This window comes from Brachyistius frenatus, unplaced genomic scaffold (genome assembly GCF_029030835.1).
Source record: "Brachyistius frenatus isolate BFR_SWC_R1_liver_20210118 unplaced genomic scaffold, ASM2903083v1 Contig_97, whole genome shotgun sequence".
In the NCBI taxonomy this organism is placed as follows: Eukaryota; Metazoa; Chordata; class Actinopteri; family Embiotocidae; genus Brachyistius; species Brachyistius frenatus.
The window spans coordinates 892,892-918,985 of record NW_027210696.1 but is presented as its reverse complement, the minus strand read 5'-3'; the positions used below and the strand labels follow the sequence as shown (position 1 = coordinate 918,985).

General features: G+C 41.9%; 1 protein-coding gene across 1 annotated transcript; it reads right to left on the bottom strand.

The window, feature by feature from the left end:
• Positions 1-1,292: 1,292 nt before the first annotated feature.
• kcp (kielin cysteine rich BMP regulator) lies at positions 1,293-25,799 on the bottom strand. Its single transcript, XM_069711169.1, has 46 exons — positions 25,553-25,799; positions 24,477-25,009; positions 24,193-24,265; positions 22,837-23,099; positions 22,573-22,747; positions 15,755-15,828; positions 15,547-15,640; positions 14,820-14,902; positions 14,641-14,734; positions 14,475-14,554; positions 14,290-14,375; positions 14,090-14,180; positions 13,469-13,568; positions 13,246-13,331; positions 12,875-12,968; positions 12,643-12,792; positions 12,449-12,555; positions 12,272-12,365; positions 12,003-12,176; positions 11,826-11,908; positions 11,638-11,731; positions 11,131-11,313; positions 10,879-11,049; positions 10,556-10,729; positions 10,386-10,468; positions 10,221-10,311; positions 10,065-10,147; positions 9,798-9,971; positions 9,004-9,183; positions 8,617-8,881; positions 7,828-7,910; positions 7,638-7,731; positions 7,395-7,568; positions 7,190-7,272; positions 6,669-6,786; positions 6,386-6,468; positions 5,922-6,021; positions 5,731-5,819; positions 5,043-5,145; positions 4,808-4,950; positions 4,366-4,538; positions 3,398-3,509; positions 3,213-3,314; positions 2,957-3,121; positions 2,540-2,840; positions 1,293-1,955 (listed from the first exon to the last, which is right to left on the bottom strand). Exons 1-46 carry the CDS (start codon positions 25,653-25,655, stop codon positions 1,735-1,737), a joined length of 6,279 nt encoding a protein of 2,092 aa, XP_069567270.1. The 5' UTR covers positions 25,656-25,799; the 3' UTR covers positions 1,293-1,734.
• Between the last annotated feature and the right edge of the window lie 295 nt (positions 25,800-26,094).

The window sequence follows — 26,094 nt, the reverse complement described above, 5'->3', positions numbered from 1 at the left end:
CCCAGGAGAAAATTTTCTACAATGCAAGTACATTACGTACCTGAGGGCTGTCTGTTTCAATTATGAATGGCTGCATGGATCCAGAATCTGACTTTAAAGACTGTTTAAAAACTTTGGGGTGTGTGCTTTGCTGCAGGCCGTCCACCGTGCGATGAAGATTTCCAGTGTTTAGTAGCTGGAGGTCCCAGTACAGCTAAAGATAACAGTATTTACTGTTTACTAAAAGTACATAAAATAAATTTTGGATTCCAGGTATTTTCATACAATTATATAGAAAAAAAGAACATTTAATTGTACCATTTCCTTCTTTTCCCTCTCCCTTTCCATTTCTAAGAGAACATCCAAAATATTTTCACCAACACAGGACCAGCTATCGTCGCCTCCTGCAATCTGAAACACACCCAGCTCCTCAACAGCATGCTATGATGATAAATGATGATCAAATTGTAGCAGCTTTGATAGTGACGTTTGTTACAAAACATAACTGAGTTGTTACCTTCTTCATGGCTGCATGTGCCTCATTGGGTTTGGAGGGAATGTGAAACAATTTGTGGTAGAGCAGACTCACTTCTTCCGTGGAAAAATCCGCTCCACCAGACATGCCCAGGGATTGGTAAAGACCACAATCCTGTAGCAAACCACGAAAATGTAAATTTTGACTCACACATACGCAATGAAAACGAATGCATCTCTCACACAACAACAACACAACCTACCTTCTCCATGTTTTCACCACAGCGTGCTGATAAATTATACAATATATTACTATGGTTACCGCAGTCCTCTGGGCAACAGCTGGATCATCTTACCAAGCAACAAAAGTGACAGTGTATCTGTCAGAGTGAGACACAGAGGAGTGAAATGTGATACATGACCATGTAACACATTACACTTGTGTGAAACGTGTTCTGTAACAGTCAAATTCTAGTGAAAGTTGGTGGATACCAGTCTATAACTTGTATAGTATGCTGCTTGTCAAATACAGTCTATATTACGATTAATCGTATAAAACACCCACTGGTGTGGAAACTTTTCAAGGCCTGTAACATCCTGCTGATTCTTTCATAATTTCTGAGGAAGTTTCCATGCAGAGGCATGATAGTATTTATAAGGAGAATAGAGAATGTAAATATAGTATATCTGAGACTTACTGCCTTATTCTTCTGTAATGCTTGGAAATGCGACCTCCTCTTGTGCTCCTCTATTTTTTGGGGTCCACCAGAGATCTATTTTGGGTCCCCTCTAACTTACGATGCACATGCGACTCCTGCGTTAAATGACAACATGAACCATTTGAAATATTTGTGAAACCTTTGTTTATTAGTGAAATAGAGAAGGAAAAGAGGAGTACCCGAGATTATGTGGTTTAAATCAGACATTGCACAGTGCTTAAATTTAACCTACACAGTGAACAAATTCTCTTTTGGTAGTAAATAATAGTTAAAACAATATAAAAAAAAAGAGTACATTAGAATACGTGGGAAAAATTTAAATAAAAATCCCTTGTGTAGTATAAATATTCAGTGCTACATATAACAATTTTTATAAAAACACAAAAATGCAGTATTTAACTTCAGTCAGTATGTAGAATCCACATATTGGAGGTTCATCTGGATATTGTTCCATTTAAAACATTGTTGTACAGTAACAGGAGGCTGGTGCAGAGGCTGCAGTGCGTGCGTGTGTGTGTGTGCATAAAAGTGAGCGTCCACTTGTATATGAGCAGTTCAAGCATCATGAAGGGTTGCCATGGATGATCTTGGGGCACTTTTCCGGCTGTATACAGTAGTTGTTGTGTAAAACCAGACCAGCAGGACATTGGCAGCCTGGGACACAGGGCTTGAAGCAGTGGCTCTCTATCACCCCGAGTGGTACGTCAGCATTAAAGCAGGTCACAGGACACGGGGGGCCACACTCGTCAAACACAAAGCCCCTCTCCACTGGACAGCCCACAGCTGTGGAAGACAGGGGACAAAACAATGAGACACTGAGAACACTGTGAGCAGTATATATTTAAGGGTATGACTTATGTTGATCTTTACTGATGCCCAGTAGGAATCAGCAGGTGGTTAACAACAATAAGGGGACATGTTCACAAGGGGGGACTGTACATTTAGTTCTGTTTGAGATTGAATTGTTCTAGACTACTTGGTTGTAGCTTTTTAAAACATCCCGGTGTCGTTTAAAGTTAGAGGAGGTGGACTTAGGGGATTTTATTTTAACCAAATTTGAGACAGAGTCAGAGGCAGTTTTGAGATCTATGAATAAAAAAAGTATCTGTATCTTTTTGATTCACTGCCAGATGGTACATGTTTAAAGGCCCTGAAAACTTCTAATCAAGTCAGTTTTCATAATAACATGATAATATTTCTGACTAATTAAGCAACAATACAGCTTAGTTTTGAAAAAAATAAAATCACTGATCAATTATTTATTTGATCAGAGGCAATTTAAAAAAAAAATCACTCCCTATTTTGTACCCTACAGTGTATGCGCCACTTTTTTTTCAAGACCTTTGTGACCTATATGTTTTACTCACCACACAGCGATGCGCTCCTCCACTGCAGGATGGCTCCAGCCTCTCTGCACTGGCTGGCATAGGCCTCCAGCGCATCACACAGACACTCATCAGTATTGGCCCCACAAGCACAGAGGTCATATACACAAGCGCCGTACCACGGTTCGGGAGGCACGACGCGATGACAAGGTTTAAAGACGGCAGACTTCAGGACTTTACAGCGAGCGTTGGCCCCCTTCTTGGCCTGGTAGCCTGCATCCTTACAGGGATCGACATCCTCACCAGGACGACAGGATAAGAGGGAATGGCTTCCATTTGTGACCTTAAATGACAAACAATTATTTGATTTACATGCATTGAAACCTGTTTTTATATGGTAATTAACTGTGTGTCGTTAATTCAGCCTCTCTTGTTACTTCTGTGTATTTTTTTTTTTACCCTCCAGCTGTTGCCAAAGTCAGCCTCTGATAGGCTGAGTTGTCCACTGGGCATTCGGAGGTCATCCTGGTAGTAGTTGTTGAAGTTTCCACAAATACCACAGGTGTGGCCCTTATAGGATCCTGGCACACTCACTTCCAGGTGTGAACGAGGACTCCACAGCACCTTGAGGTGGACCGGTATATATATATATATAAGCGTGCTTCAAAATTGTCCAAACTGTAAAAACTTAAATAGGGAAAGAGGAATACTGAACCTTCAGCCCAATGTTCGTGTTGAGTAAGATAGTGTTGGTTTGTCGCTCTAAATAGATGTACGGCTCTTTGAGGAATGGCAAAGTCACAACCTTATCATTCACCTGAAGAGCACAAAAATGGCTAAGTGGAGGAAAAACACAAAAATAATTGGAGAAAATCATTTGCAGTACTTTTACACACAAACCTTGACAACCCAGTCCTGGAGTAGCTGCACTGTGACATCTCCTAAAAACACAGTCACCTCTTTTGTCCAGGACACTCCTTTACGTCCACGATCATCATTTGTGGCATGAATACTGTAGAAATAAAGAGGAGTCGCTGAGCTTTATGTATTTACTTATTGACTTCACTTTTTTATTTTATTTTAAAATGGGTCCTTTATGAAAAAGTCTCATGAAATGACTTCAAACAACACAAATACAGAAATATTTGTATGTGAATCAATAAAATCTGATCCCATCAATCATGTTAGTAGCTTTCCCACCAACACAGAACTGTTAACGTTCTTGGTTTGCAAACCTAAATTTGAACCTTTACATATGTTACCACCAAAAAAAGAAGCTTCGAAACCTGAAAAGTAGCTTAGTAGACGCTGAAGCAAGAACTGTGAAGATGTCAGTGTATCTTATTTCTTTTTAGTCTACAAATAAAAACATTATACAGAGCATTTTTCTTGCACTTACTCATTGTCTCCTCAAAATCCATAATTTGCTCATGTAACTCAGTTGGACTGAAGTAAATATTTGTAGTAAGATACTTGCAGGTAAACAATACAAGATCATGTCTTTCCCTGACCAACCTTCACAATAAAAAAAATCTGCTGCAGTGGTTACGCTATGGTTCTGTGTTTTTTCAACAAACTGGTGAAAATGTGTGCTGTTTTAAAACTAACCCAGTTGAAAAGAGTTTCAAGGCCTTTCAAATGGAACATACAGCCTTTAGGGGACTTGAGTTGGAGTTGTGAGCAGTTCAACCCAGGAGGATTTTTTTTTTTCTCTTAGATTATTTTATTTGAAAGATTTTTAGAGGGAAAGTAGAGGTGATCTTAAAAGTATTTGATCAATATTCCAAGCAACAATTAGATAAGAAGAAAAAAAACATGTTCATTGCCAAATATAGCACTTGCTTGGGTAGCCATGGTGACCCTCTCACCTGAAGTCTCCACCTTCACAGTCCTGTGCCAGAACGTATGTGCATGTTCCCTGGAAGTGCAGCATGCGGCCATCGAAGGTACGGTAATGAGGATCGCCAAAGGCAATGCACGTAGCTGGACGAGGAAGGCAATGAGGGCAACACAACCCTGGGACAACTGCTGGCATCTCATCCTGAGAGCAAACACACAAAAACACACGGACCGTGTTACACTGGCTGTTCAACTATGATGAACCCAGGAGACTCAGTGGAAGGTAAATAAATGTCTGCAGTGTCAAAATTAGCTTGGATCAAGCAGCAAGAGTGCCAAGACTGATATAAATGTCAGATGTTTACTGTTTCTCCACAGACTGAGGGGTTCGAACAGTGAGGCATCAGGGGAACATTTCAGAATATGAAGAAACGCTGAGAAATCGTGTGTGTGTTTGTTTGTTGTACTGACTGTTGTACAGGTGAGAGGAGGGCAGCGTTCACTGTGACAGTGTACATCTCCAGACACACACGTACAGCCGGTACACTCATCCACCTCCCACTGTTCATTGGAGTGATACACTGTCCCCTGGTACAAACACGACCTCCCTGAGTCTACAACACAGAGAGAATACACACATTAAATACTTGTTTGACATAACTTTAAGCAAAAGTACAGAGGTGCCTTTATTTGCTGGCTGGGATACCTTGACATTCATGGCAGCATTTTCCAGGAATCTTCACTTGTTTTTGGCCAACGAGACAAACTGCAGGTAAACACTCTTCAATGCTGCACTCAATAGAGCCCAACTAAGGATGCACACAGACAGAAGGGGTTACTTTAGTAGCTGTAGATGATCTGAAAACCTATTGACCATCTCATATCTAGTTTAGGAAATCTATTATTCAATATTAGATCTTACGATCAAGCCTTTAATTAAGTGTAATTTGAGGGGTTTTCTCACCTTAGAGACATTACTAGAATCAAGTCCTCCCTATTTGAAGACCTTGAAAAGATATTCTGTGATTTAATTCATCCACTCTGGGTCATTTCCTGGTCTCTGTAACAAAATATCACCAGGCTGCCAGGCTGCTGCAATACTGAAATGTTTGAGGCCACATTACTTGGGAGTTGTTCCTTGCCAGATTCATGCCCTTGTCTCATGCTAACAAACAATTAGCTGCAATGCTACTTGAGATTGGCAAACACTGCTTTTAGTGACTCTTTTTGAGTCTATTCCTTTGTGTTTATTGACACTCCTTTAGATAGAAACTCTTTTACTTATGAAACTCCATTATGTTATCTTGGAAAGCAAATGTTTTAAAAAGATGACATACAAATAAATACTATTTTGTTACTTTCAATAAGAGTGTAATTATTTCTGTTCGACTCACATTACAGGTACATGTGACGCAGTCATCATCGCTGTCTGTCCAGCTGGTGCCGTTGGTCACACGCCTGTTCTGACCCTCAATCACACAATCTGCAAGTTATCATAGTTAGGAATGTTTTAATACCAAAGAAATAAATCCTCCAGGCTTCATGATGATGGTATGATGTGACCATTTATGGTGTGAGATCTCACCTTTACAAACAGGACAGCATGAGTCTGGAGAGGTGAACTGTTCGTTATAAGGGCAAGTGACTGGGACACAGATTTGGGACAAGCAAGTCCACGTCAGGTCCTATGTTGGAGACACAGACACAGTGTCAATAGTTACATAGTGGATCAGGCAGCAGCAACTCAACAATAAGATCGATAGGAGCTTAAATAAGGTAAAGCTCACATTACTCTGTATTAGAGACAGATGATTGCACCATGATATTTTACCTCGGCACAAGACATTTTTAATTTGATATTTACTCTACCTGGCTAATTTATTTGTTCTACAATAACAACGTTTTTTCCTCACAAGCTAGCATATAATGTACCAGAGATACATTCATACGGCTTTTAATCCTTAGCTCTGACTGAAATCAAACATCAATTAATGTTCTTAACAATATTCCTGACATGTCTGCCCATAAATAGTGTTGTTGCTGTTTTACCTGGCAATGGCAGGTAAAGCAGGGGTCATCTGTTGCCAACACCTCATTACCAATCAGCGCAGCGGTGCAGTTACTGAGAGGCTCTAAACACACACACACACACACACACACACACACACACACACACACACACACACACACACACACACACACACACACACACACACACACACACACACACACACACACACACACACACACACACACACACACACAAATGTTATAGAGCTCAGCGACAGTGCAGAGACAAAACACACTGTGTAACAGCTAGTTTAGTACTGACGTGCACAGACGGGGCAGCAGGAGTCTGGTCCAGAGAAGATGTTGCTCTTAGGACAGTCGACCAGACTGGGACACTGCTTTCGGTAACACCTCAGGTGTTGTTCTCCGTCCGGCATCACCTGAGGTACACAGATTAGATTACAATGACAACTATTACTACTATTACAATGTCTATACTAGTGCTAAAAGGTATCATCCTTATCTGTTTGTATTGCGGCTGTTTCTACCTCTGTTCCTAACTACTTAACTAAACCTTATTCATCAATTAAACATAAACTGACAACAATTTTTACAATCTGTTAATTGTTGAATTAATCTATTAAACGAAAATGCAAACATTCTCAAAACAGCACAAACATATTTTATAAGTTGTGCTGTCCATTCCTTCCCCCCCATTTTCTATTGTTTTAAAACATATAATCAATATAACTATGAAGCTAACAGGTTAAATTAAATAAAAATCATAAATTATTACTGCATCACATCTACGTGTCTGGTTTACAGTATATGTATGTATAATACCTCACATGTGCAGATCTGGCAGGGGTCATCAGCTGGATGGAAACTGTCCCCCGGGCCGTACACTCTGCCCTCAAACACACAGTCTACCCAAAAATAACCATGATCATCAAACACCAAAAAAAAATCTTACATGGAACTTAGAGCTTTCAAATCTTTTATAACTGGGAGAGACTTCAGAGAAACAGTACTTTGTGACTTTGCTTACCGGCACATACCGGGCAGCACTCCCCCGGCACATCGATGAAGTTGATACACGGAGAGAGGCAGCGTACTTCAGAGCAGGTGGTCACTCCGTCAACACACATGCAGGTCATACAGGGAGTGGAGTCTGCGAACCAGCTGCTGCCCTCTGTGTGCTCCTCTCCTCCATACATACAACCTGAGAAGGAAAATGTAATCAATGGCAAACTCCTCATCCAGTGGATGTCATTTTGAAAGGTCTATTTACCTCTACAGCGAGGACAGCAGGCTCCTGGATCAGTCACCTGATGCATACAGGGCAGCTTTGTACACTGAGGAGATGCACACTGCACCTCACCTGCCTGCGAGATTAAGACGGTTTAGCACTTGAATATAAGGAAGGAAGCAAGTGTAGAGAGAGAAAAAATAGATTTTCAGACAATTTTACAAAGTCAGACCTGGCAGATGCAGGTGGAGCAGTGGTTTGAACTCATGGTCCATGTCTGCCCGTCACTGAACTCCTGTCCATCCAGCCTACACACTGAGACCAGAGACAGACAAGAGACAACGACAGAGAGCAGAAATGGAAGGATTTAAGAAGGTTTCCTGAATAAGTTTATCGAAGGGCCAAAAAGGCTTTTTTTTTTTTCGTCTGTATCATTTTGTTTTTGTGACCAGGTGCTTGAATTTAACATTTTTAAAGCTGGATGGATTTGGAAACATTTACAACCCAAAAAGTCACAGAAACACCTTGAAAATAATCTCCTCCTGTTTTGTTTTGAATATCACATAAAGTACTTTAAATATTACAACACATTTTTGAACAAAAATTAAACATGGATTAAATGTTAAATCACTATTTCATTTAATTTTAAAAGTACAAGTTGTGTACTCTTGGCATTTTTCAGTTTAACAGTGTAAAAATCAAGGCTTGAAAACAACGTGTATACTCTATTCTATTGCACATTAACTGTTGAACAAAACAATTTTCACATGTAAGAAGTGAATTAATATGGAGTTAGATCTTTCCACAGTCACTATTATCAGTAAAAGAATAGGAGACCTATATTATTTGATGTCTGCTTTACTTTGAATAGAGCATATTCAGAGAAAATGGGCTGCAATATTTTCTCATGTTAAAAAATTGTGAGTTGCTTATTTGTTATTGAAGATTTTCTGGGTTAAATATATTACATATTGATCAAAACATAAAAGCTTATCATTTATGTAAACATTTCAAGAAGTACCTGTGCACCCAGGGCAGCACTGTCCTGGCTTGGCAACGGGTCGCGCGCAGGGTGTTGGTGGGCAGACGAGGGGCACGCAGGTAACGGTGCCTCTGACACAGGTACAGCGCTGGCAAGGGTTGGATGAGGGTTTGAAAGTATGACTGTGAGAGTGCACGACACCGTCATACAGACAGGAGTCACAGACGGGGCAGCAGGTATCTGATGGGACGGGGTGTGAACACTGAACTGGACAAGGTCTCTTGTGACAGTTCACCACCTCATTCTGATCAGAGGATGAGACGAAGGAACAAAGTAGATGAAGAGAAAAGATGGAGGGATTTCATTAATATGTCAGATGATAGTTGTTTTTTTGTTTTTTTATTTAATAAAAACTATCAGACTGACCAGACAGGAGCATGACGAGCAGGGATCAGAGGGCGATGTGAAGGTGGAACCGGACTGATAGTCTTTACCCTGATGGAAGCAAATCCCTGTGCAGACAGGGCAGCATTCCCCTGGAGGGGTCACAGGATGCCCACAGGCAACACTTGGACAGGATACACGTGCGCACACCACACCGCCATTCTATACACACAAAACAACACAAACAGTTGAGTTCCAAACTTTCCCTTCTAATAAAGTCATTTATAATCTTTCACAATTGAGGATGAATGAATGACAGAGTATAAAATCAAATCCTCATTTTAATGTACTCACAGAGCCAGGGTGGTGTCAAATGTGCTTGAAACATGTCTGTAAGAAGTTTTTAGTCTGCGCCTTGCAAGCGCTCATTGTTTCTTCACAAATATACTTCTGACATGCTTTGCTGTCACTTCATTATAGCTCTAAAGTGCTACCAGAAGTTCATGTTTTTCAAACATTTAGACACATGTTTGCTGTGACTGTGGGTCTCTAATGGAATCCTTAGTAACTGATGTAAATCAAATTATAGCTGCCCTCCTCTGAGAAGAAGTAGCTACAAATGATCTAATGGCCAGATTTTTGATGGTGGAAAGACAGATTTTTATTGGACTGTTCCTTTGCTATAAAAACATCCACTCTATCACATTTTTTACTATTTTTTACTACTACTAATTTTAGATTTTTCTATTATCTCATATTTGCTCTGTACCACAACTCCAGCAGTAGTGAGTCACATTTACTGTGGATAGAAAATTAAAATCTGTATGTGATCATACCAGACAGGAGCAGAGCTGACAGCGGTCTGTCATGTGTGGAAATCTTTCTCCATTGAAACAGCCTCGTCCGTTAAAGTTACATCCATCACACACTCCGCAAGCACAGCTGTCCAGAGCTGGGTGTGGGCATGACACTGCCGGGCATCTTCGCTGCACACACACCACCTCACCTGTCTACGAAAAAAAAAAAAAAGGAAAAAAAAGACATCCAGTAGCTGTGAGGGTGCAGCGAGTCAGTGGTCTGACTAATGCGATTCTCCAACTCACTGTGCATGTGCAGTCCTGGCACCCTCGCTCTCCTCCTCGAAGGATCTGCCCGTCAACATAAGTCACACCTTGGAACTGACAACCTACACAGAGTGAAGCATCGGTTATTCAGTTACTCCACGTAACATCAGCTGTGATGTGTTGTAAGCTGGATACCGTCACAGATGGGGCAGCCACATGGGTTGGTGACCGGATGAGGACAGAGGGCTGCTGGACACGACTTCTTCACACAACGTACTGAGCCGCTCTGTAAGAAAAACAAGCATGATGTGTTGTCTGAAGAAATTAACCAGCAGGAATGTCTGTGTGTGTTGAAGCTACCTGGCAGATACACTCAGAGCACGGGTTCCCTGGATCAGGGATGGACTGTCCACTGATGAGGACTGCACTGTTGTATAAACAGCCTGACAAAACAAGACGGGTTCATTTTGTTATTCTATAATCATGGGAAAGATGAACTAAGATTTAGTATAGATTTTGACTGTACATACGTTCACATTCTCCACAGCATTTTCCGGGTGGTTTGTAAGGGTGGCTGCAGTCTCCATAACAGGGTATCTTGGTGCAGATGACGTCCCCTCCATAACAGTAACATAAACCACAGGGGTCGTTGTCATCACCAAACTCAGTGCCATCAGGATATTCTTTACCATGAAACATGCAGCCTGCAAGAAGAAAAAAAAACACGAATAGATTTTTGCACAAAAAAAAGGGAATGTTTCCCTTTTCGAATAAACACGGTTTACTCTGAGCTCAGTAACAGTAACTGGGATTGTCTCTGGAAAGTTGCACTGCTGTTAGGTTTTCTACTCACCATCACAGGACATACAGCACTGTCTCTGGACTGGGTGGTTACAGTTGGAGGACGGACAGCGTCTCCTCTCACACTGGACGGAGCCCTCACGACAAACACACACAGCACACGGGTCTGATGCGTCATCCCAAGTCTCCCCATTAGCTCGCTCTCGACCTTCATACAAGCAGCCTGCGACAGAGATATGGAGATCCTTAAGAATAAATGTGCAGTACAGATGAACATCTTCAGATAGAACATATGAACTTCTACCTTCGCATGTGCGACAGCAGTCTTGTTTGATGGGGTGAGAACACGGAGCAAACGGGCAGGGCTTGTGCTGACAGTAAACGGTCCCATTGGTGCAGGAACATGATCGACAGCTGTCAGCAGGGTGGTAGAAACGCTCTGTGTGTCTGTAGGGCCTTTGTTCATACACACAGTTTGCTGGAGGATCTGGAGGAGCATAAATTAAATCAATAAAAGGCCTCCACTCCACAACTTCATAGTCCATGTTGTGACAGATAACGTGCTGTCATGAGCCAAGACACAAGGACAACACCAGATGTTGTCGAAAATTACGTCAAGCACAGTCGATAAGGAAGTAAAAATGTCAGAAAATGAATCACTGAAGACAAACTGAAACAGATGCTTGAAAGATTTTTAAAAAAAATTTTTTTATCATGTTGTCTTATAATGATTTTTAAGTGGATTTATGGGTGTTTGTTCTGTGGAGTTCATCACTGAGCTTTGCAGTTTTTCTGTCTTGCACATCCTCACCAGGACACTGGGGGCAGCAGTCTCCCGGCAATACATTGGGGTTGGAGCATGGTAGTGGTGGGCACCTCCTCTTCAGACACTGTACATTCCCATTCTGCAGCACAACACAGATATGAATGAAAAACCTGCTTTCAGGAAGCCCACAGATGATCAACATAGTCAGACGAGTTATGCGTGATTGTTCTTACTATGCAGCTGCATGTCCTGCAGGTGTCAGTAGGATGGGGAAACTCCTGTCCATTGGGATATTTTTTCCCAGCATAGCTGCAGCCTGATTAATAGAGGAATATTGTGTGATTGTGAGATTTCAATTTGTTGATTTTTGTTTTTTTTGTTTCCCTGAGAGTGAACTTATACTTTCTCACCATTGCAGTTGTTTTGACAACATGTTCCAGGTTGAGGTGCATTACAGCGAGGATGGGGGCATTGTGCTTGGTGGCAGTCAACCCTTCCGCTCACACACCTACACTCCTCACACACACTCACAGGGTTGGGAAAAGCCTCTCCGTCCACAAATACACGGTTTTCAAAGGAGCAGTCTGGCAAAAAAACACACAGGCTAATCTTACTGAGGAAAGACGTAAATAAATTGCTGAACAGGGTACTCCATGAACTACAGTCTGAGTTTGGGTACCTGGACATTTAGGGCAGCACTCTCCAGGTAGGGTGTCGAAGTTGGTGCAATTGAGTGGAGGACAACCTCGTCTCTCACATTCCACAGTGCCATGCTGAGGGAAAGGGGAAGTTGTGTCAGCAAGTGTGAAGGTGCAAAAGTGTTGCGCACTGGGTTTGTGAATAGAGACACACTCACCAGACAAGTGCAGATGTGGCAGGGCTGGTCGGGGGTTGTAAACCTCTGGCTGTTGCTATAGATTCGATGGTTATACGTGCAGCTTTCACATACTGCACAACAGGAGTCTATGAAAAGTCAAGAGATGATGTACTCAGGTTACACTCTCACCTGCACACAGACAAAGTCTCTTACTCACACACATACAGTCTTACCAGTAATCTTGGTGGGATGCAGACAATCGGTAGGGGGGCATTGTGTGTGTGTACATAAAGTTTCTCCATTCACACAGGTACAGCTGGAACAGGGACCCTCAGGGTGCCAGTTGGAGCCTTCTTGATATTCCACCCCCTCCAATACGCACACTACAAAGAGAAAGGAGGGTTTTTATACAGAATACTCACTGATGAGCTGCAGCTGCATGTGTGTGTTTGTGTGTGTAGTTACCTTTGCATATTGGACAACAAAGAAGTGGGTCTATGATCGGGTTGGAGCACTGGACAGGAGGGCATTTCTCCTCATGACAAATTACATTCCCACCCTAAAGATACAAATTCATATTCAATCTGTTTAAAACAGCACAAAGATCTGTGAAAATATTATGTGCATGCCCATCAGATGATCTGAAAAGAGTGGAATGATACTGTGCTCAAATTCAGAACACTTGAGACAGTTTTGACACTTGTAACAGATTCACATTTCTGCCTTGTTTTGTTCGAGAACCCATAAAATCAGTGGTTAGCTTCATCTTTTCATTTTTGAAATGATATTTTGGACAATATTTAATAATGTCCCGTGAGTGTACTGCTCTAACTTGCCTTACACCTGCACTGCAGGCAGGGTCCGCTCCCAGCAGGGATGAACACTTCTCCATCGGCATACGCCCTCCTGTCATACTCACACTCTGGGGGAACAAACACAAATTCTTGGTTGTTTTTGTTTGAGTTTGAACGGTAAAAATACAATAGAAATGTAGGACAGCATGCAGCAAACAAAACAAACTTTAAAAAAGCCTGAAGGAATTGTATGTTGTACACCGACCATTGCATGTGGGACAACACTCTCCTTTGCGCCTCACTGGATGTCTACAGTGTGGTTTGGGACATGATGCATCCATACGCTCACAAGAAACTTCACCTGCCTAAGAGATGGAGACAAAAAGGTATTAAATTATCACAACTCAGCTGAAGGCTGGACAAAAGAGGGGAGAGTACCACATGAATTGTAGCTAAAAAAAAGTAGGTTTGTTTTTGAGAAGCTAAACTACAAATTTGCAAATGAAACAAAACCAAAGAAGGTAGAAGCCAACAGAGACAGAAGGACTGGCTGACTGCCACCACCTTATGTAGTTGAGCTAGTCCAGGTGACAGTCCAACTCCGCCCACCTAAGGTCTGCTCAGAGGGTGATCACATCTGTGCTGTGTATCTGACAGCAGCATTTTAACAACTGTTGTCAGATACAAAGCTCACATATATGAACAACATTTCCATCTATAAAAATACGACCTAGTTTTCACACTTTAAAATGAGAGGACATTTATTCCTGAAAGTACAAACGATTGGTGTGCTTTGAAAGCCTGGGTCATGAAACTTTGTCAGCACATCATAAGTCTGTTCACATGAACATCACATAACTAGAAAAATTTGCCACACCACACTCACAGAGCAGCGGCAATGGAGGCAGGGGTCTCTCCTGGAAGGGAACTTCTGTCCATTCACATGCAATTGAGACTCATATTCACACTGCTCGCATCTATAGGTCACACAACATTAACATAAACCAAAATGTGTTAGAAAAATTATTACACATTTACCACCTCAACATTTCAAAAGAGATTTCAGTGATATGGAGTAATGTATACCGTGGGCAACAGTCTCCAGGGTGATGCACAGGGTTGTGGCAAGACACGCCAGGACAGCGAAGGGCTGAACATGCCACATTTCCATTCTAGGAGAGAAAGAACAGTACAGTACACATCAAAATGAAATGATCCTTATCTGATTAACACACATTAAACAAATATTTTACGACAACTGATCGACATACCACACATGTGCACTCCTGACAGCGGTCTCCAGTCGGGATCACAGCTCCGTTAGGGAACTCACGTCCATTCACACCACAGCCTACAAGACACAAACATTGACCTTATTAGTCTCTTCAGTCTGCTAATCACACACACATGCTGCTGCAGAAAAGCAAATAAACCCACCTTGACAGACTGGACAGCAGGTGTTGGGTGGAGGAGCGGCAGGGTTTTTACATGGGGTGTTACACCGATCTCTCTCACAGCGAACATGACCCTCCTGTTGTGAGGAGAAAACAGTATCATTAGAGAGAAATGTGAGAGACTAGATAGGAACTTAAGCAGATAGTTGGTATGAAACCCACCACACAGTAGCAGACGTCACAAGGATTCTCTACCGGCCTCCACTTGGCTCTGTGATCATACCGGACACCAGAATGGGTGCAACCTGAAAACACATACTTCAGATTACTTTACTCTTCTCATGCTTCCAGGTGTTAAGTTGTTAGAAGTTCACCACACAATCACACAGAAAAGAAAGACAGTGGGTTAAGTTTTTATATTTTACTTCAGGCTACAGCCAACTGTTGTCTTGGGAGGGTTTTGTGGTTGTCATACATTGTCATTTATAACAGCAAGCAGTATTTATTGCAAGTATAGAGCATTGGTTTGCTACTCTAAAGTGCAAGATCTATCGTATATTTAGACATGTGGAAATGTGATGAGTGAAGGTCACAGTGACCTTTACCTTTGATCCTCAAATAGTTCATCTTTGGGACCAAGTTACCATTTATGCCAAATCTGAATAAATTCCCTTGAAGCATTTTTTAGATGTCGTTTTCACAAGAATGAGACAGAAAACATAATGCTTTCGGCCCAGTCTGTTGCTGCCACAGCATAAAAACTGTCAGGTGACTTTAATTTCAAAAGGCTCTAGAAAGTCAATTTGAATTTTGTTCTATGTAATATTTTGAAAAGCCTGGATGCTCTAATCAATGTATAATTTAAATACATATTTAAGAAAAAATAAGGTGCAGTTAATGGTTTGTTTTATATTCATTGCTATGTACAGTTTATTTTTTGAGTCCTTACCTCTGCAGCGCTGGCAGCAGTCTCCAGGCACAGTCTCTGTCAGTGTGCAGTCCAGTGAAGGACATAACAGGGGAGAGCACTGCTTCTTACCACCCTATTTCCGGTGACGATACACAAAGGTAAAAGAAAGAGGTGATCAGAAAAAAAAAGACTTGTTCAGACTCAATAACTATGTTTGGTTTTGATCATTATGACTTTAAATACTTACCTTACACGTACATGTCTGACAGCCATCCGAAGTGCTGTAGGACACATTGTGAACTGTTCCATCCAGCTCACACCCTGAAGACGAGACAACTCTTTAGTGCATTTACATATTTGAGCTTCTGAGTGTGTATTTGCATCCCTGAGTTTTTGGATGTACTCTGATATGTATGTAAGAGAAGAGGAGTGTGGAAATATTGCTGGTCTCGCCCTTTGCCCTCTCTGACTGTCTCCACGGGTTTTCTTCAGTTATTCTCTAAGCCACTGGGGGACATCTGGCTCCGCTCTCTTTCAAGTAAGCGTGGTTCTAATGTAATATACTATGCTTGCTTTCACACACGTGTTTTATGGACTGTAACCATAACCAGAAGTGTTTGCAGACTTCCAGACGTTAAAGACTACCAAAGGCAGGTCATATAAGTCTATTAAGACAGAAAGAGATTTACTGCAGAAAGGACAGATTGAAGAAGACCGGACAGGATGGCGGTTTCCTGGAGGATTCCCTACAAAAGAGTTCAGAGGATAGCCCTAAGGATTGCTAGCAACTTCCTTCACTCTGTGGCTAACTAAATTATTTTGATGTAAAAAAAAATGTTTATTGTGTAGTACACACCAAATGCTGGTGAGTGAAGGCGCAGAATTGTTGTCATCAAAAGCATTTGCAGTGCTCATTAGATATAATATTTGCTTAGCTTGGACATTTCAGCAGATAATTACTTTAATGACAGCTCACCAAAGGACAGAGACAATATGTTTATGTGTGTGAGAGAGGGCAATAATCACAGAGTGAGAGAGAGAGGCTAGTGAGACTGCCTACTGTGCCAGCAGCCAACAGGCATTTCCTCTATCAAGCCAAGCATGCATGAGATCAAAGTGTGTGGGAGCGGGAGCCTGCGAGTGTGTATCAACTGGGTGCGATTGGAGTCTTCTGGCCTACATGCAGAAGCAATTAAGGGAAAGACTGATGAAATGGCAGCGACAGTGACAGAGGGAATAGTCAATTGGGGTGAGAGAGGGAACAGCGGGCTGTTTGGGCAAATATATTTTACACTAATGGCAAAAATCTGCATGATAAGAAGGGCAGAACAAAGTTCACATAACTTTGTGGGAGTCTGGAGTGAACTTGTGAAGTGAATAACAAAGGGAGATGGGGAATCCTTAATGAGGCCAATCCAACATAAACTACACTCCCACATATTTGTTTCATTACACGATGACTGGTTTTACACGGTTACCTCAAGTAGAACAATTCAATGATGCACTTAAGAACTTACAGTACAATAAGGCAAATGGAGGTCAAACAAAATGCATAGGTAAAAATGTAAAAATATCATGCTGATCCTTTGAATGCAACACAATATTGACAAAGCATCCAGTTATAAAGTTAATATCATTGTTGCCAACAGCATTTAGACAGTCATGAAAAGCATTATCCTTCATTTGAAGTTGTGTTTTGAAGTAAGACCAACATTCACTTGTTTTGTTTAAGCACTTTTGCTCTGAATACATGTTCCTCCTGCAAATGGAAACAAGGATGATAGTGAATCTAAATCTATAAAATTGCAAACAACAAACTGAAAGATGCAAAAATGCTCCACAGAGCTAGGGGGAACTGCAGTAGGGTAATAATTCTCTATCTTCTAACAACAAGCGACGCCTTTCATATTGTATATGCCTTTTAGTACAGAGTTAACCAATACTTTATAGTGAGGAGATAAATCATAGTCCGTAGAGAGTTTATAAATGCAAATGTCATCATTCACAATGGATAGTCTTGGATAAGGCAAACTCTTTCCAAGCATACTAAACGACTTTAACATTTACATTGACGTTTTTTCTCAAATTGAATTCCAGTAGCAGTCATTTCAACAGTTATTCCTCTCATTTATCTTTCTCTGAGCTCACAGAGACTATGTTCAGTAGGTGTGATGATTCATCCTCTTTCTCACTGCTGTTCGTTACTCCCTCTTTTTCCTGGCAGTCCAGTGTTCACCAGTCATGGCACATCACATGACTTCCAGTAGCCGAATCACGCCACTCTATGAAACAGGAACCGCAATTGTTCATATGGCAGACAGCATCTGGGAAACCATGGCAATGGGCGTCATGGCAGAGGTCAGGGCAGGTGACAGGTGCCGAGCCAAGGGGACATCCGCTGAACCAATGGAGCTTGAAACAGAACCTACGGTGTTTCAGGGGAAAGTGGATCATATAGTAACTACGATTGAAATGACCAATTTGGAAATGATTCATCTTACTATTCAAGATAATGTCACATTAGCCTCCCAAAGACAGCTGGCATGTCTCAATTTCAGTTCTGACCGATACGATTTTAGTTTAAAAAACCTCCTGAGATTTGCCCAAATTTGATAGTTCAGTGTTTAAGTTTTTGGGAGAGGTACAGATGATGATAATGTGACAACAACAACTTGCTGCATTGATCTGCAAGTTTATGAGAAAACAATGGATTGAAAATTGACCACTAACTGCCAAGCAATCAGGTGTAATCCTGTCAATGTCTAGGATAAGGAAGCCAATTGTAATTCACCAACCATGCAACCTAATTCAATTGATGCCTCTCCCAAACAAATACAGATTGAGCTGTGTCACCACAGTGAGCAACAAACAAAAAACAGGGCTGGCTTTGTGAAGCTATTGTGCCTTTGTTCTAGTGATGTCTATACCTGTGATCTGGTGTGACTGGAAGCCATAAATTGCTCCAATTTTGAATAGCTGCAAGAAAAGTATCATCCATTTCTGGCTTATTTTGTCCCACCCAGTCCTGCTGTGGTTGGCCATTCAGAGCACTGCTTGTGTCCAGACCAAAAGTCATCCAGTCCTGTGTGTGCCAGTGTTGGGGCAGGGAGGTGACAACAGGGCAGGTGCGGGTGATGCGGGTTAAAGCTCGGTCACTGGATGTCATCAACTGTTGCTGTGTGTGGAAGTAGATTCGAAGGTAGTGTGGTCCATTGAAAAACCAATTGCAACTGTCTTTGTCGTAACCATCTGTTCGAAAGCCAAATGCATCGAACCCACCTCGATCCAAGCCAAGCGGATCAAACCCATAAATGCTGTAGTTTTTGTTGCTGAAGAGCTCGGACATTATCTTGTTTCTGTGTGTCTTTTTGTCCATCCTTTTGTTCTCAAGCACCCCGTCCCTATGCATGCCAAACCAGGTTACATTAGAATGGTTGAACCCATAGCGGTTAAAACCAGACACGTCATAGCCATCCTTATCAATGAAGTCCAGGTTAAAGCCATCTTTGCCGTAGCCCCACCTGTCCCAACCGCTCTGGTCATAGCCGTCAGGATCATATCCATCCTGGTCAAAACCTCTGCTGTTAAAGCCCTCAGTGGCAAAACTATTGTAGGGTGTGTTGTGCCACTGATATTTTGGACTTCCTTGAGGGTGTGCTTGAAAAGATGTCACGTTACAAGGTGCACCAATGGTTATAGGCACATAAACAATACATGTCTGCTGCTGAGAAGAAATTACATCATCGGGGGTAACATCAAAAGGCTTCATCTTCACATGTCTCAAAGTAGCAGGGTAGAGGACGTCACTCTGAGCATTGTCATTACTGGGAGTTTGTCTTTTGGATGTAAGCTGATGTTTCTCTTGCCACTGGTCCCACAGCTTGTCCATGAATGCCATGTGTGACAGGTATAAAGGGTCGTAAGCAGCCAGCGGAGAAGCCATGTGACCCCCTACCCAAAGCCTAAAGAGCCCAGAGAAGGTTTGCAAAGACTGGGAGAACACTTGGAAGTCTGCCTGGTTTATAGTCCTCTGCAGGGTCACTGCATCTGGCAGCCACACCTAAAGGGAGCAGCAGAAATCAATTAGACAAATCTGGTCAGCAATACAGCTCAAATCATTCAAAGAAAATGTCCCACGTAGTGTCAATAAAAGCTGTCTGACAAACCGAGGAATTGAAACTTCGTCTGAGACAAGGGATCCAGTGAAAATGGGATGTTGAGCCCTGGAAAGGGTGATGAGGGATGCAGCCTGAGTCTGGCTCACTGTCTCCTCCAAACAATCCAGCCTGCCAGGCAGCTGAAGACTTCATTGACCCAGAGTCCACTGTCCATTCAAAGTATGGAATTGTCAGTTTGCATGATGACACTGATTGTAGGTCATGCTCCACCAACTGCAGGAAGTAGCGGTGCCAAGGGAGGAAGAAGGTGTGATCACCAGCCTGGGGGGCGAACTCAGCTCTTAGTAGCGCAAAGCCGTTCCACAAAGCTAAATCCACAGGCAAACACAGACAGACAAAAGTAAACCCATCGGAATAATGATTATAAAACACAACTATCCTTTTTTTTATTTTTATTTTTTTTATTTTTTATCAAAAAAGACTTCAATTCAGAGCCTTACCTGGCCTGGCGTAGAGTTTTCTGACAGCCCGTTGGTATAACTGCCTCTCTCTCAGCGTGAGATCTCTAATCTCTTTACGCTGTGTCAGGTGTTTGCACACACAGTCAACTTTACCACTTTGTGTGCATGAGCAGTCTTTACAGCTTTGCCCGTTTCTTCCCCTGTATTTCCAGCGTTTGCGTTGAAAGAAGCATCCACAGCCTCCACCACATTTCACGTCAGAGCACTTGAGTCCAGGCGAGAAGCTCACCACTTGTGCCTCTCCAGCTTGGTCCTTCACCAAGGCTTGACACTGTGTTCGAGTGAGGTAATCACAGCTAAAAGTAAAATCCGAATCCTTGCGGCAGTCTATCCCTTTGGGGCTCCCTTTCAGATCATCCGTCTCAGTACGGTTGAAGTCTGTATTGCTGTACCACATTTCATTCTCCAAATTAAGCTTTTCATTTCCAGAGAGACTCCCGTTCACAGTGGAAATGTTGTATTCATACTGAATGTAATGCAGCGGGCTGGTGGGACGACCCTGCTTTGGTTTGCGGAAGCAACATGCTCCTAACATGCACCGGTCCTTACAGGCATTAAGGGAGGGGAAATTGTTGCTGCTGTTTCCAGTGCAGTAGAAGAAGTCCTCACAGAGGCCAGAGGAAGGATTAAAGGCCCAGCGGTGGTGAAATGACCGCAATCCTTCACAGTTGTTCTCTGGTTTGGGCACCCAACATGCCTAGAAGTGGGGAAGGGGGGACACAGGGCCTCTTACCCAGCCTTAAACCCCACTGCAATGCTCATAAAGCCAGAATTGACAAAAGGACTAAATTAAAGCAAAGCACTACTATTGGGCTCACCCAATGGAGCAGGCCAAGCAATGCTCATAAAGCCAGAATTGACAAAAGGACTAAATTAAAGCAAAGCACTACTATTGGGCTCACCCAATGGAGCAGGCCAAGCAATGCTCATAAAGCCAGAATTGACAAAAGGACTAAATTAAAGCAAAGCACTACTATTGGGCTCACCCAATGGAGCAGGCCAAGCAATGCTCATAAAGCCAGAATTGACAAAAGGACTAAATTAAAGCAAAGCACTACTATTGGGCTCACCCAATGGAGCAGGCCAAGCAATGCTCTACAGCTAAATCACAATCAAATAACAAGCAATCAAATGAGTGATCTAAAATCAAGAGCAGTTACATTAAAGGAATAGTCTGACATTTTGAGAAATACACTCATTCACTATTTTTGATATGAAGCATCAGCCAATAGATGTAAAATTTAGCATTGCATAGTCCAATTTACAGATTGAGATTAAGTTTTGTGAATATAATATACACCAAAATGCTGAACTGTTCCTTTATCATCCACTACTGTGGTAGCACAGACACATATATAAATGGCAAAATAGAGACAAATACAAATGACTGACAAGAAAATGCTATTAATACTATAGTATTAGAAGCTATAAGAACACTACAGTAGCACAACACTTAACAGAGGGAGGTTTTGAACCTTGCTTTTTTCATTTGTGATTGTGACCCACCTCAAGCATTTGAAAAGTTCTGGAGACCTGCCGGGTAACCAAACATATAATAAACACATACTCAAAACTGAACTAAAGAAACACCTCAGTAGACGCAACTGGGAATGCACACAAAGACAAACACCTTAACATAACAAGTCTGTATCCACGCTAGTGTCTCAGCACAGCTTTTAGACACAGGTGTGCTCTCAGCTAAATGCAAATTAGTGATATGTAACAAAATCAACATGTTAACTTGCAGTTGCAGTTTTAACATGATGTTTAGTGTGTTCACAGTTGTTGTTCTGCATGCTTACAGGGTAACATTTGCTGATTAGGAGAATCACTGCATAAAGGTTAAATATGAAACAAAAAGGTAAGGAATCACCTACATTTTCTTCTGCAGATCATGAATCCCTTTACAAAAATTAATCCATCAAATAGTTCTGTCAGTCTGGACCATAGTAGCCAGCTGACCGAAATCCCAAGAGCCACTGACACTAGCATGGCTAAAAAGGCCTTTAATTGATAAATACATTTTCACAGCATGGACCACAAAGGTGGGGACATTCTGTAACACTGCATGAATCTACTCTACTCCACTACTCCAGTCTGGTTCAAAAATACCTGTCTCTGCTGTCTGTGACACAATGGTCCCTTGGTGTTGTTGGGGCAGGAGCAGTGAAACCCAGCGGGGTCAGAGGTCAAGACAAAACATGTGCCTCCATTTTGACAGGGGCTAGACAGACAAGGGTCTGGGGGAAGGACAGCCATCTGCAAACTATCTACTCAACACCAGTTGAATGTATGTTAATGTTAAGTTGCTGCTGAGATTATGGAAAAATAAGATAAAGACAGATTTTTGTATGCCAGCGACGAAGAAAAAGATAGAACAAAACAAATGAAAAATAAAAAACTGAGAAAATCAAAAGTGGAGTCACCTTCAGTTTTGATGTTAGGTTGACATGTGACCTTTCCAGATGTGCACCAACACACAGTGTTGAGGTCAATCCGCCAGTGCTGACCATCCTCCACTTCACGTCCCTCCCACATGCATCGCTGCTTCACACACTCACATCCCTCCAGGTATTTTACACGTGACTGAAGGTCTACATTCTGTTATAAAACCAAAATAATACACATATTTCCCATGATGTTTCATGAAAAGTCATATTTCATATAAGTTATCTAAGTGCAATCATTACCTGAGTTTTGACCATGTCCAGCATAGAAGCTAGCTCCTCCAGCCTCTTTTCCAGCTTCCTCAGCCTGTCATCTTTCTGTGCCTGAGAAACAGACTTTACCCCTTGAGGAGACCCTGGAGGCCCTAGTACCGTCCCTCTCTGTAGCTGATCACTCTGGATGTCCTGGGGATGATGCTTGGTTTGGTCCTGTGGCCTGTGGTTTGTTTGAAGTTTACTAGGTGAAGCATCCTGTGCGTCTGTGTACTGAGACGGCGGCAGGGCATCTAGAAGAGGCAACAATTTGGTGGGAGAAAAGCGAAGCAAGAGATTCCTGAATCATTTTTGAATGAATAAAGGAACAACTCCGGAGCCTAAACAAACATCCTGGAAAACACTGTCAAAATTAAGACCCACAGTGAGGAATAACAAACAAGCTGTTTGGGGGGACTTTCTGCCTGAGGACAAAAAAATTCTGATGCAACCACGGAGGTCCCACAACTGAGTTTTAACTCACTGTGAAAATGACAGGAGTCTTACTGTTAGGGTTTTTAGAGTTGCTAAATACAGTTTTTGCATTGATTTACAAGTTTAATAAGCTGTTCATCATTGGCAGAAATTCTTGTCACGTATCCCAGAATTTTAAATGTAATAAATCTTTGGGGTCAATAATCGGAATAAAGAATGAAGAAAAAGGAAAACAAAGAGGGGAATGACACGCAGTCTTTGTTGTACTGTAAATTCTCTCCACAAGGCAACCCCAGAGCATGTAATCATAAACAGATATATACAATATATGTAAATGTGCAGACAAGCACATATACAGTGTCCAAAAAAATATAAACTCAATTACAGCTCTCAGGCACCAAAAACCTTGTGGTTAGGTTAAGGAAAACGTGGATTGGGTTAAATGTGACACAGTTGCGATTTGACAAGGGTTAGGCACCAAAACATTTGGTTACGGTTTGGGAAAAGTTGATGGTTTAGGTTAAAATAAGTAACTTTATGTAAGTAACTTTACATATGTAAGTAACTTACCTAACGTAACGTACACTACACGTACACTATGTTATGTGAGTAACTTACGTTGCGTAAACGAAATACATGTTGAGTTTTGCGTTCTTATGGGTTTTCTCCTGGCTGAAAGTTTTGTGTTTGCTCAATCTAACAAACCCCAATCTGCTCCCCATAACTTTATCTAACTATTTGTACTTCATCACATCCTTGTTGGACGCTGGTCATGTGTGTACTTTTTGCGCCTCCATGTGGCAAAACATGACACCGATACTGTGTCATGTATATCTAGTGGACTGATGCGAGCATTACACGCTCTTATACATTTCTTTCCATTCAGTTTTAACGAGGATAAGCTTTCTTTACCTGTAACATTGTAACAGATCCATGGGCGCCTTAAATATGCTTTCAGTGAAATTTCAGCCGTCTTCAAATATCCCTGCAATGAAAGTAACATTTCATTTATTTTGTGAATATGTATATAATAAACTTCACATGGCTTTAATTATTGCTTTCAGGAGTAGGCAGACATTCTGTTTCATTAGTAAAATCAAAGCTGGCCCCAAAAAACTATTACAAAAAACTGTCAAAAGTAAATCAAACGGTAAAGGTGATTACATGTGTATACACATGTATGCAGTAAGACTCACACTGAATTTGCTGTCTTTATTTCCTGGTGTGCTGGCAAGAGTGATGACAACCTCTTGAGGCAATTCCAGGTGGATCCTGTTCTCACTTTTTATTGGTATAACAGCAGCTTCTTGACAGTCTACAAAAAATGTCAGTCTGTCAGGCTCCAGGCTCACAGCCAGCTGAACCCATTCCTCTCTGGAGAAGGGGTTTCCCATAGGATAGTGAAAGCTGGCGAGGGTCCGAGGTCTTCCTCCAGCCCGGTAGTCCAAACGCAGAGTGTTATTGAGGGTGGAGGAGATGATCTGAAGAATGGGCGAGGATGCAGAGGAGAGGGAAAAGACAGTCGCACTGGATCCTGGCCTTTGGTGTCCCACTAAATGCACCCCCATGCTACCCTGAAGGTTGGAGTACAGGAAGTGGGAATATTCTCTAGGGAGGGTCAGGTAGGGTGCTCTGGGACGTATCTTATATACCACGCTGCTTGGACTCTGCAGTCTGGCCACACCACTTATTTGTTGGGACATGTTTAGGGCTGCCAGAAGGTCAATCACTGGGAACGACATAAGACAGAGAATCAGACATGGGACATACACATTTGTACAACCTAATAAGGTCAGGAGGATGATACTGTGGTTTCTGGGTTATGCAAGTCTGTGTGAGAATGAAACATAATGAAGCCATTCATCAGTTGATCACACATGGCTGCCTCAGTGACCTGAAACCAACAGGCCAGCATGATACAGTGCGTCTGATCTGTCCCTAATGCAATGTAATATCTGCACTCTTTTAACTGGAGGTAGATCTTCATTGTTTAAAGCTGAAACTGAAAGTTACAATGGAGGTTTGTTTGATTTATGGAGTATAATTATAACCAGTAAGTGGTGTAAAGACATGTATGCACAAGTTAAGTGGAAGGCCCATTTATTTTCCACTTTAACAGTAGCCTATTAAAACTCAGTGGGAGGTATTGAAGATCTTTTGCCATATTGAAATACAGATATGGAATAAAACCGAATTAGACGCAAACGATAATAAAGTCATGAATCAAACAATCAGTCACAGATTTCACCGAAGCACACTTCCGTAATCTCACCACTCTCTTGATTTGGACTAGATTGTGCGTGCACAGGCAGCGCAAAGACCCAGAGCAAATGAATCTCCAGCAGCACGACCGTCCTCAGTTTACCGCTCTCCATTATCCAGAAGCAAAAAAAAGAAAAGAAAAGAAAAATTGGAAAGCGTGGATTAAAATCCAAGCACTTTACACAAAAAGCATGGTATTCTCTGTCCTTTTAACCCGATCTGCTGCCATGGACCAATGGACGGTACGTTCAAGATTTCCCTGCTCCTCCGCGAGCAGACCTCTCCAAAGACCGCGCAGGGGAAACATGAAACATCTGGATGCAGGCAGGGCGTCACTTCTCTGCAGTCGCACACATACATTCCCCCCCTGGGGCCATATAATTACACCACACTTTGACTCCATGATCACAAAGGAGAATATCTGTGAGAGTGTGATGATTAATTAAAAAATATTTACAGCCCTTGTCCCGCATTTTTGATGAGAGAGAAAGAAGCGCAAATAAAAAGTTCAGGTGTGCAGTGCGTGTGAGGTCATAGGCTCTTGTCTCTGCT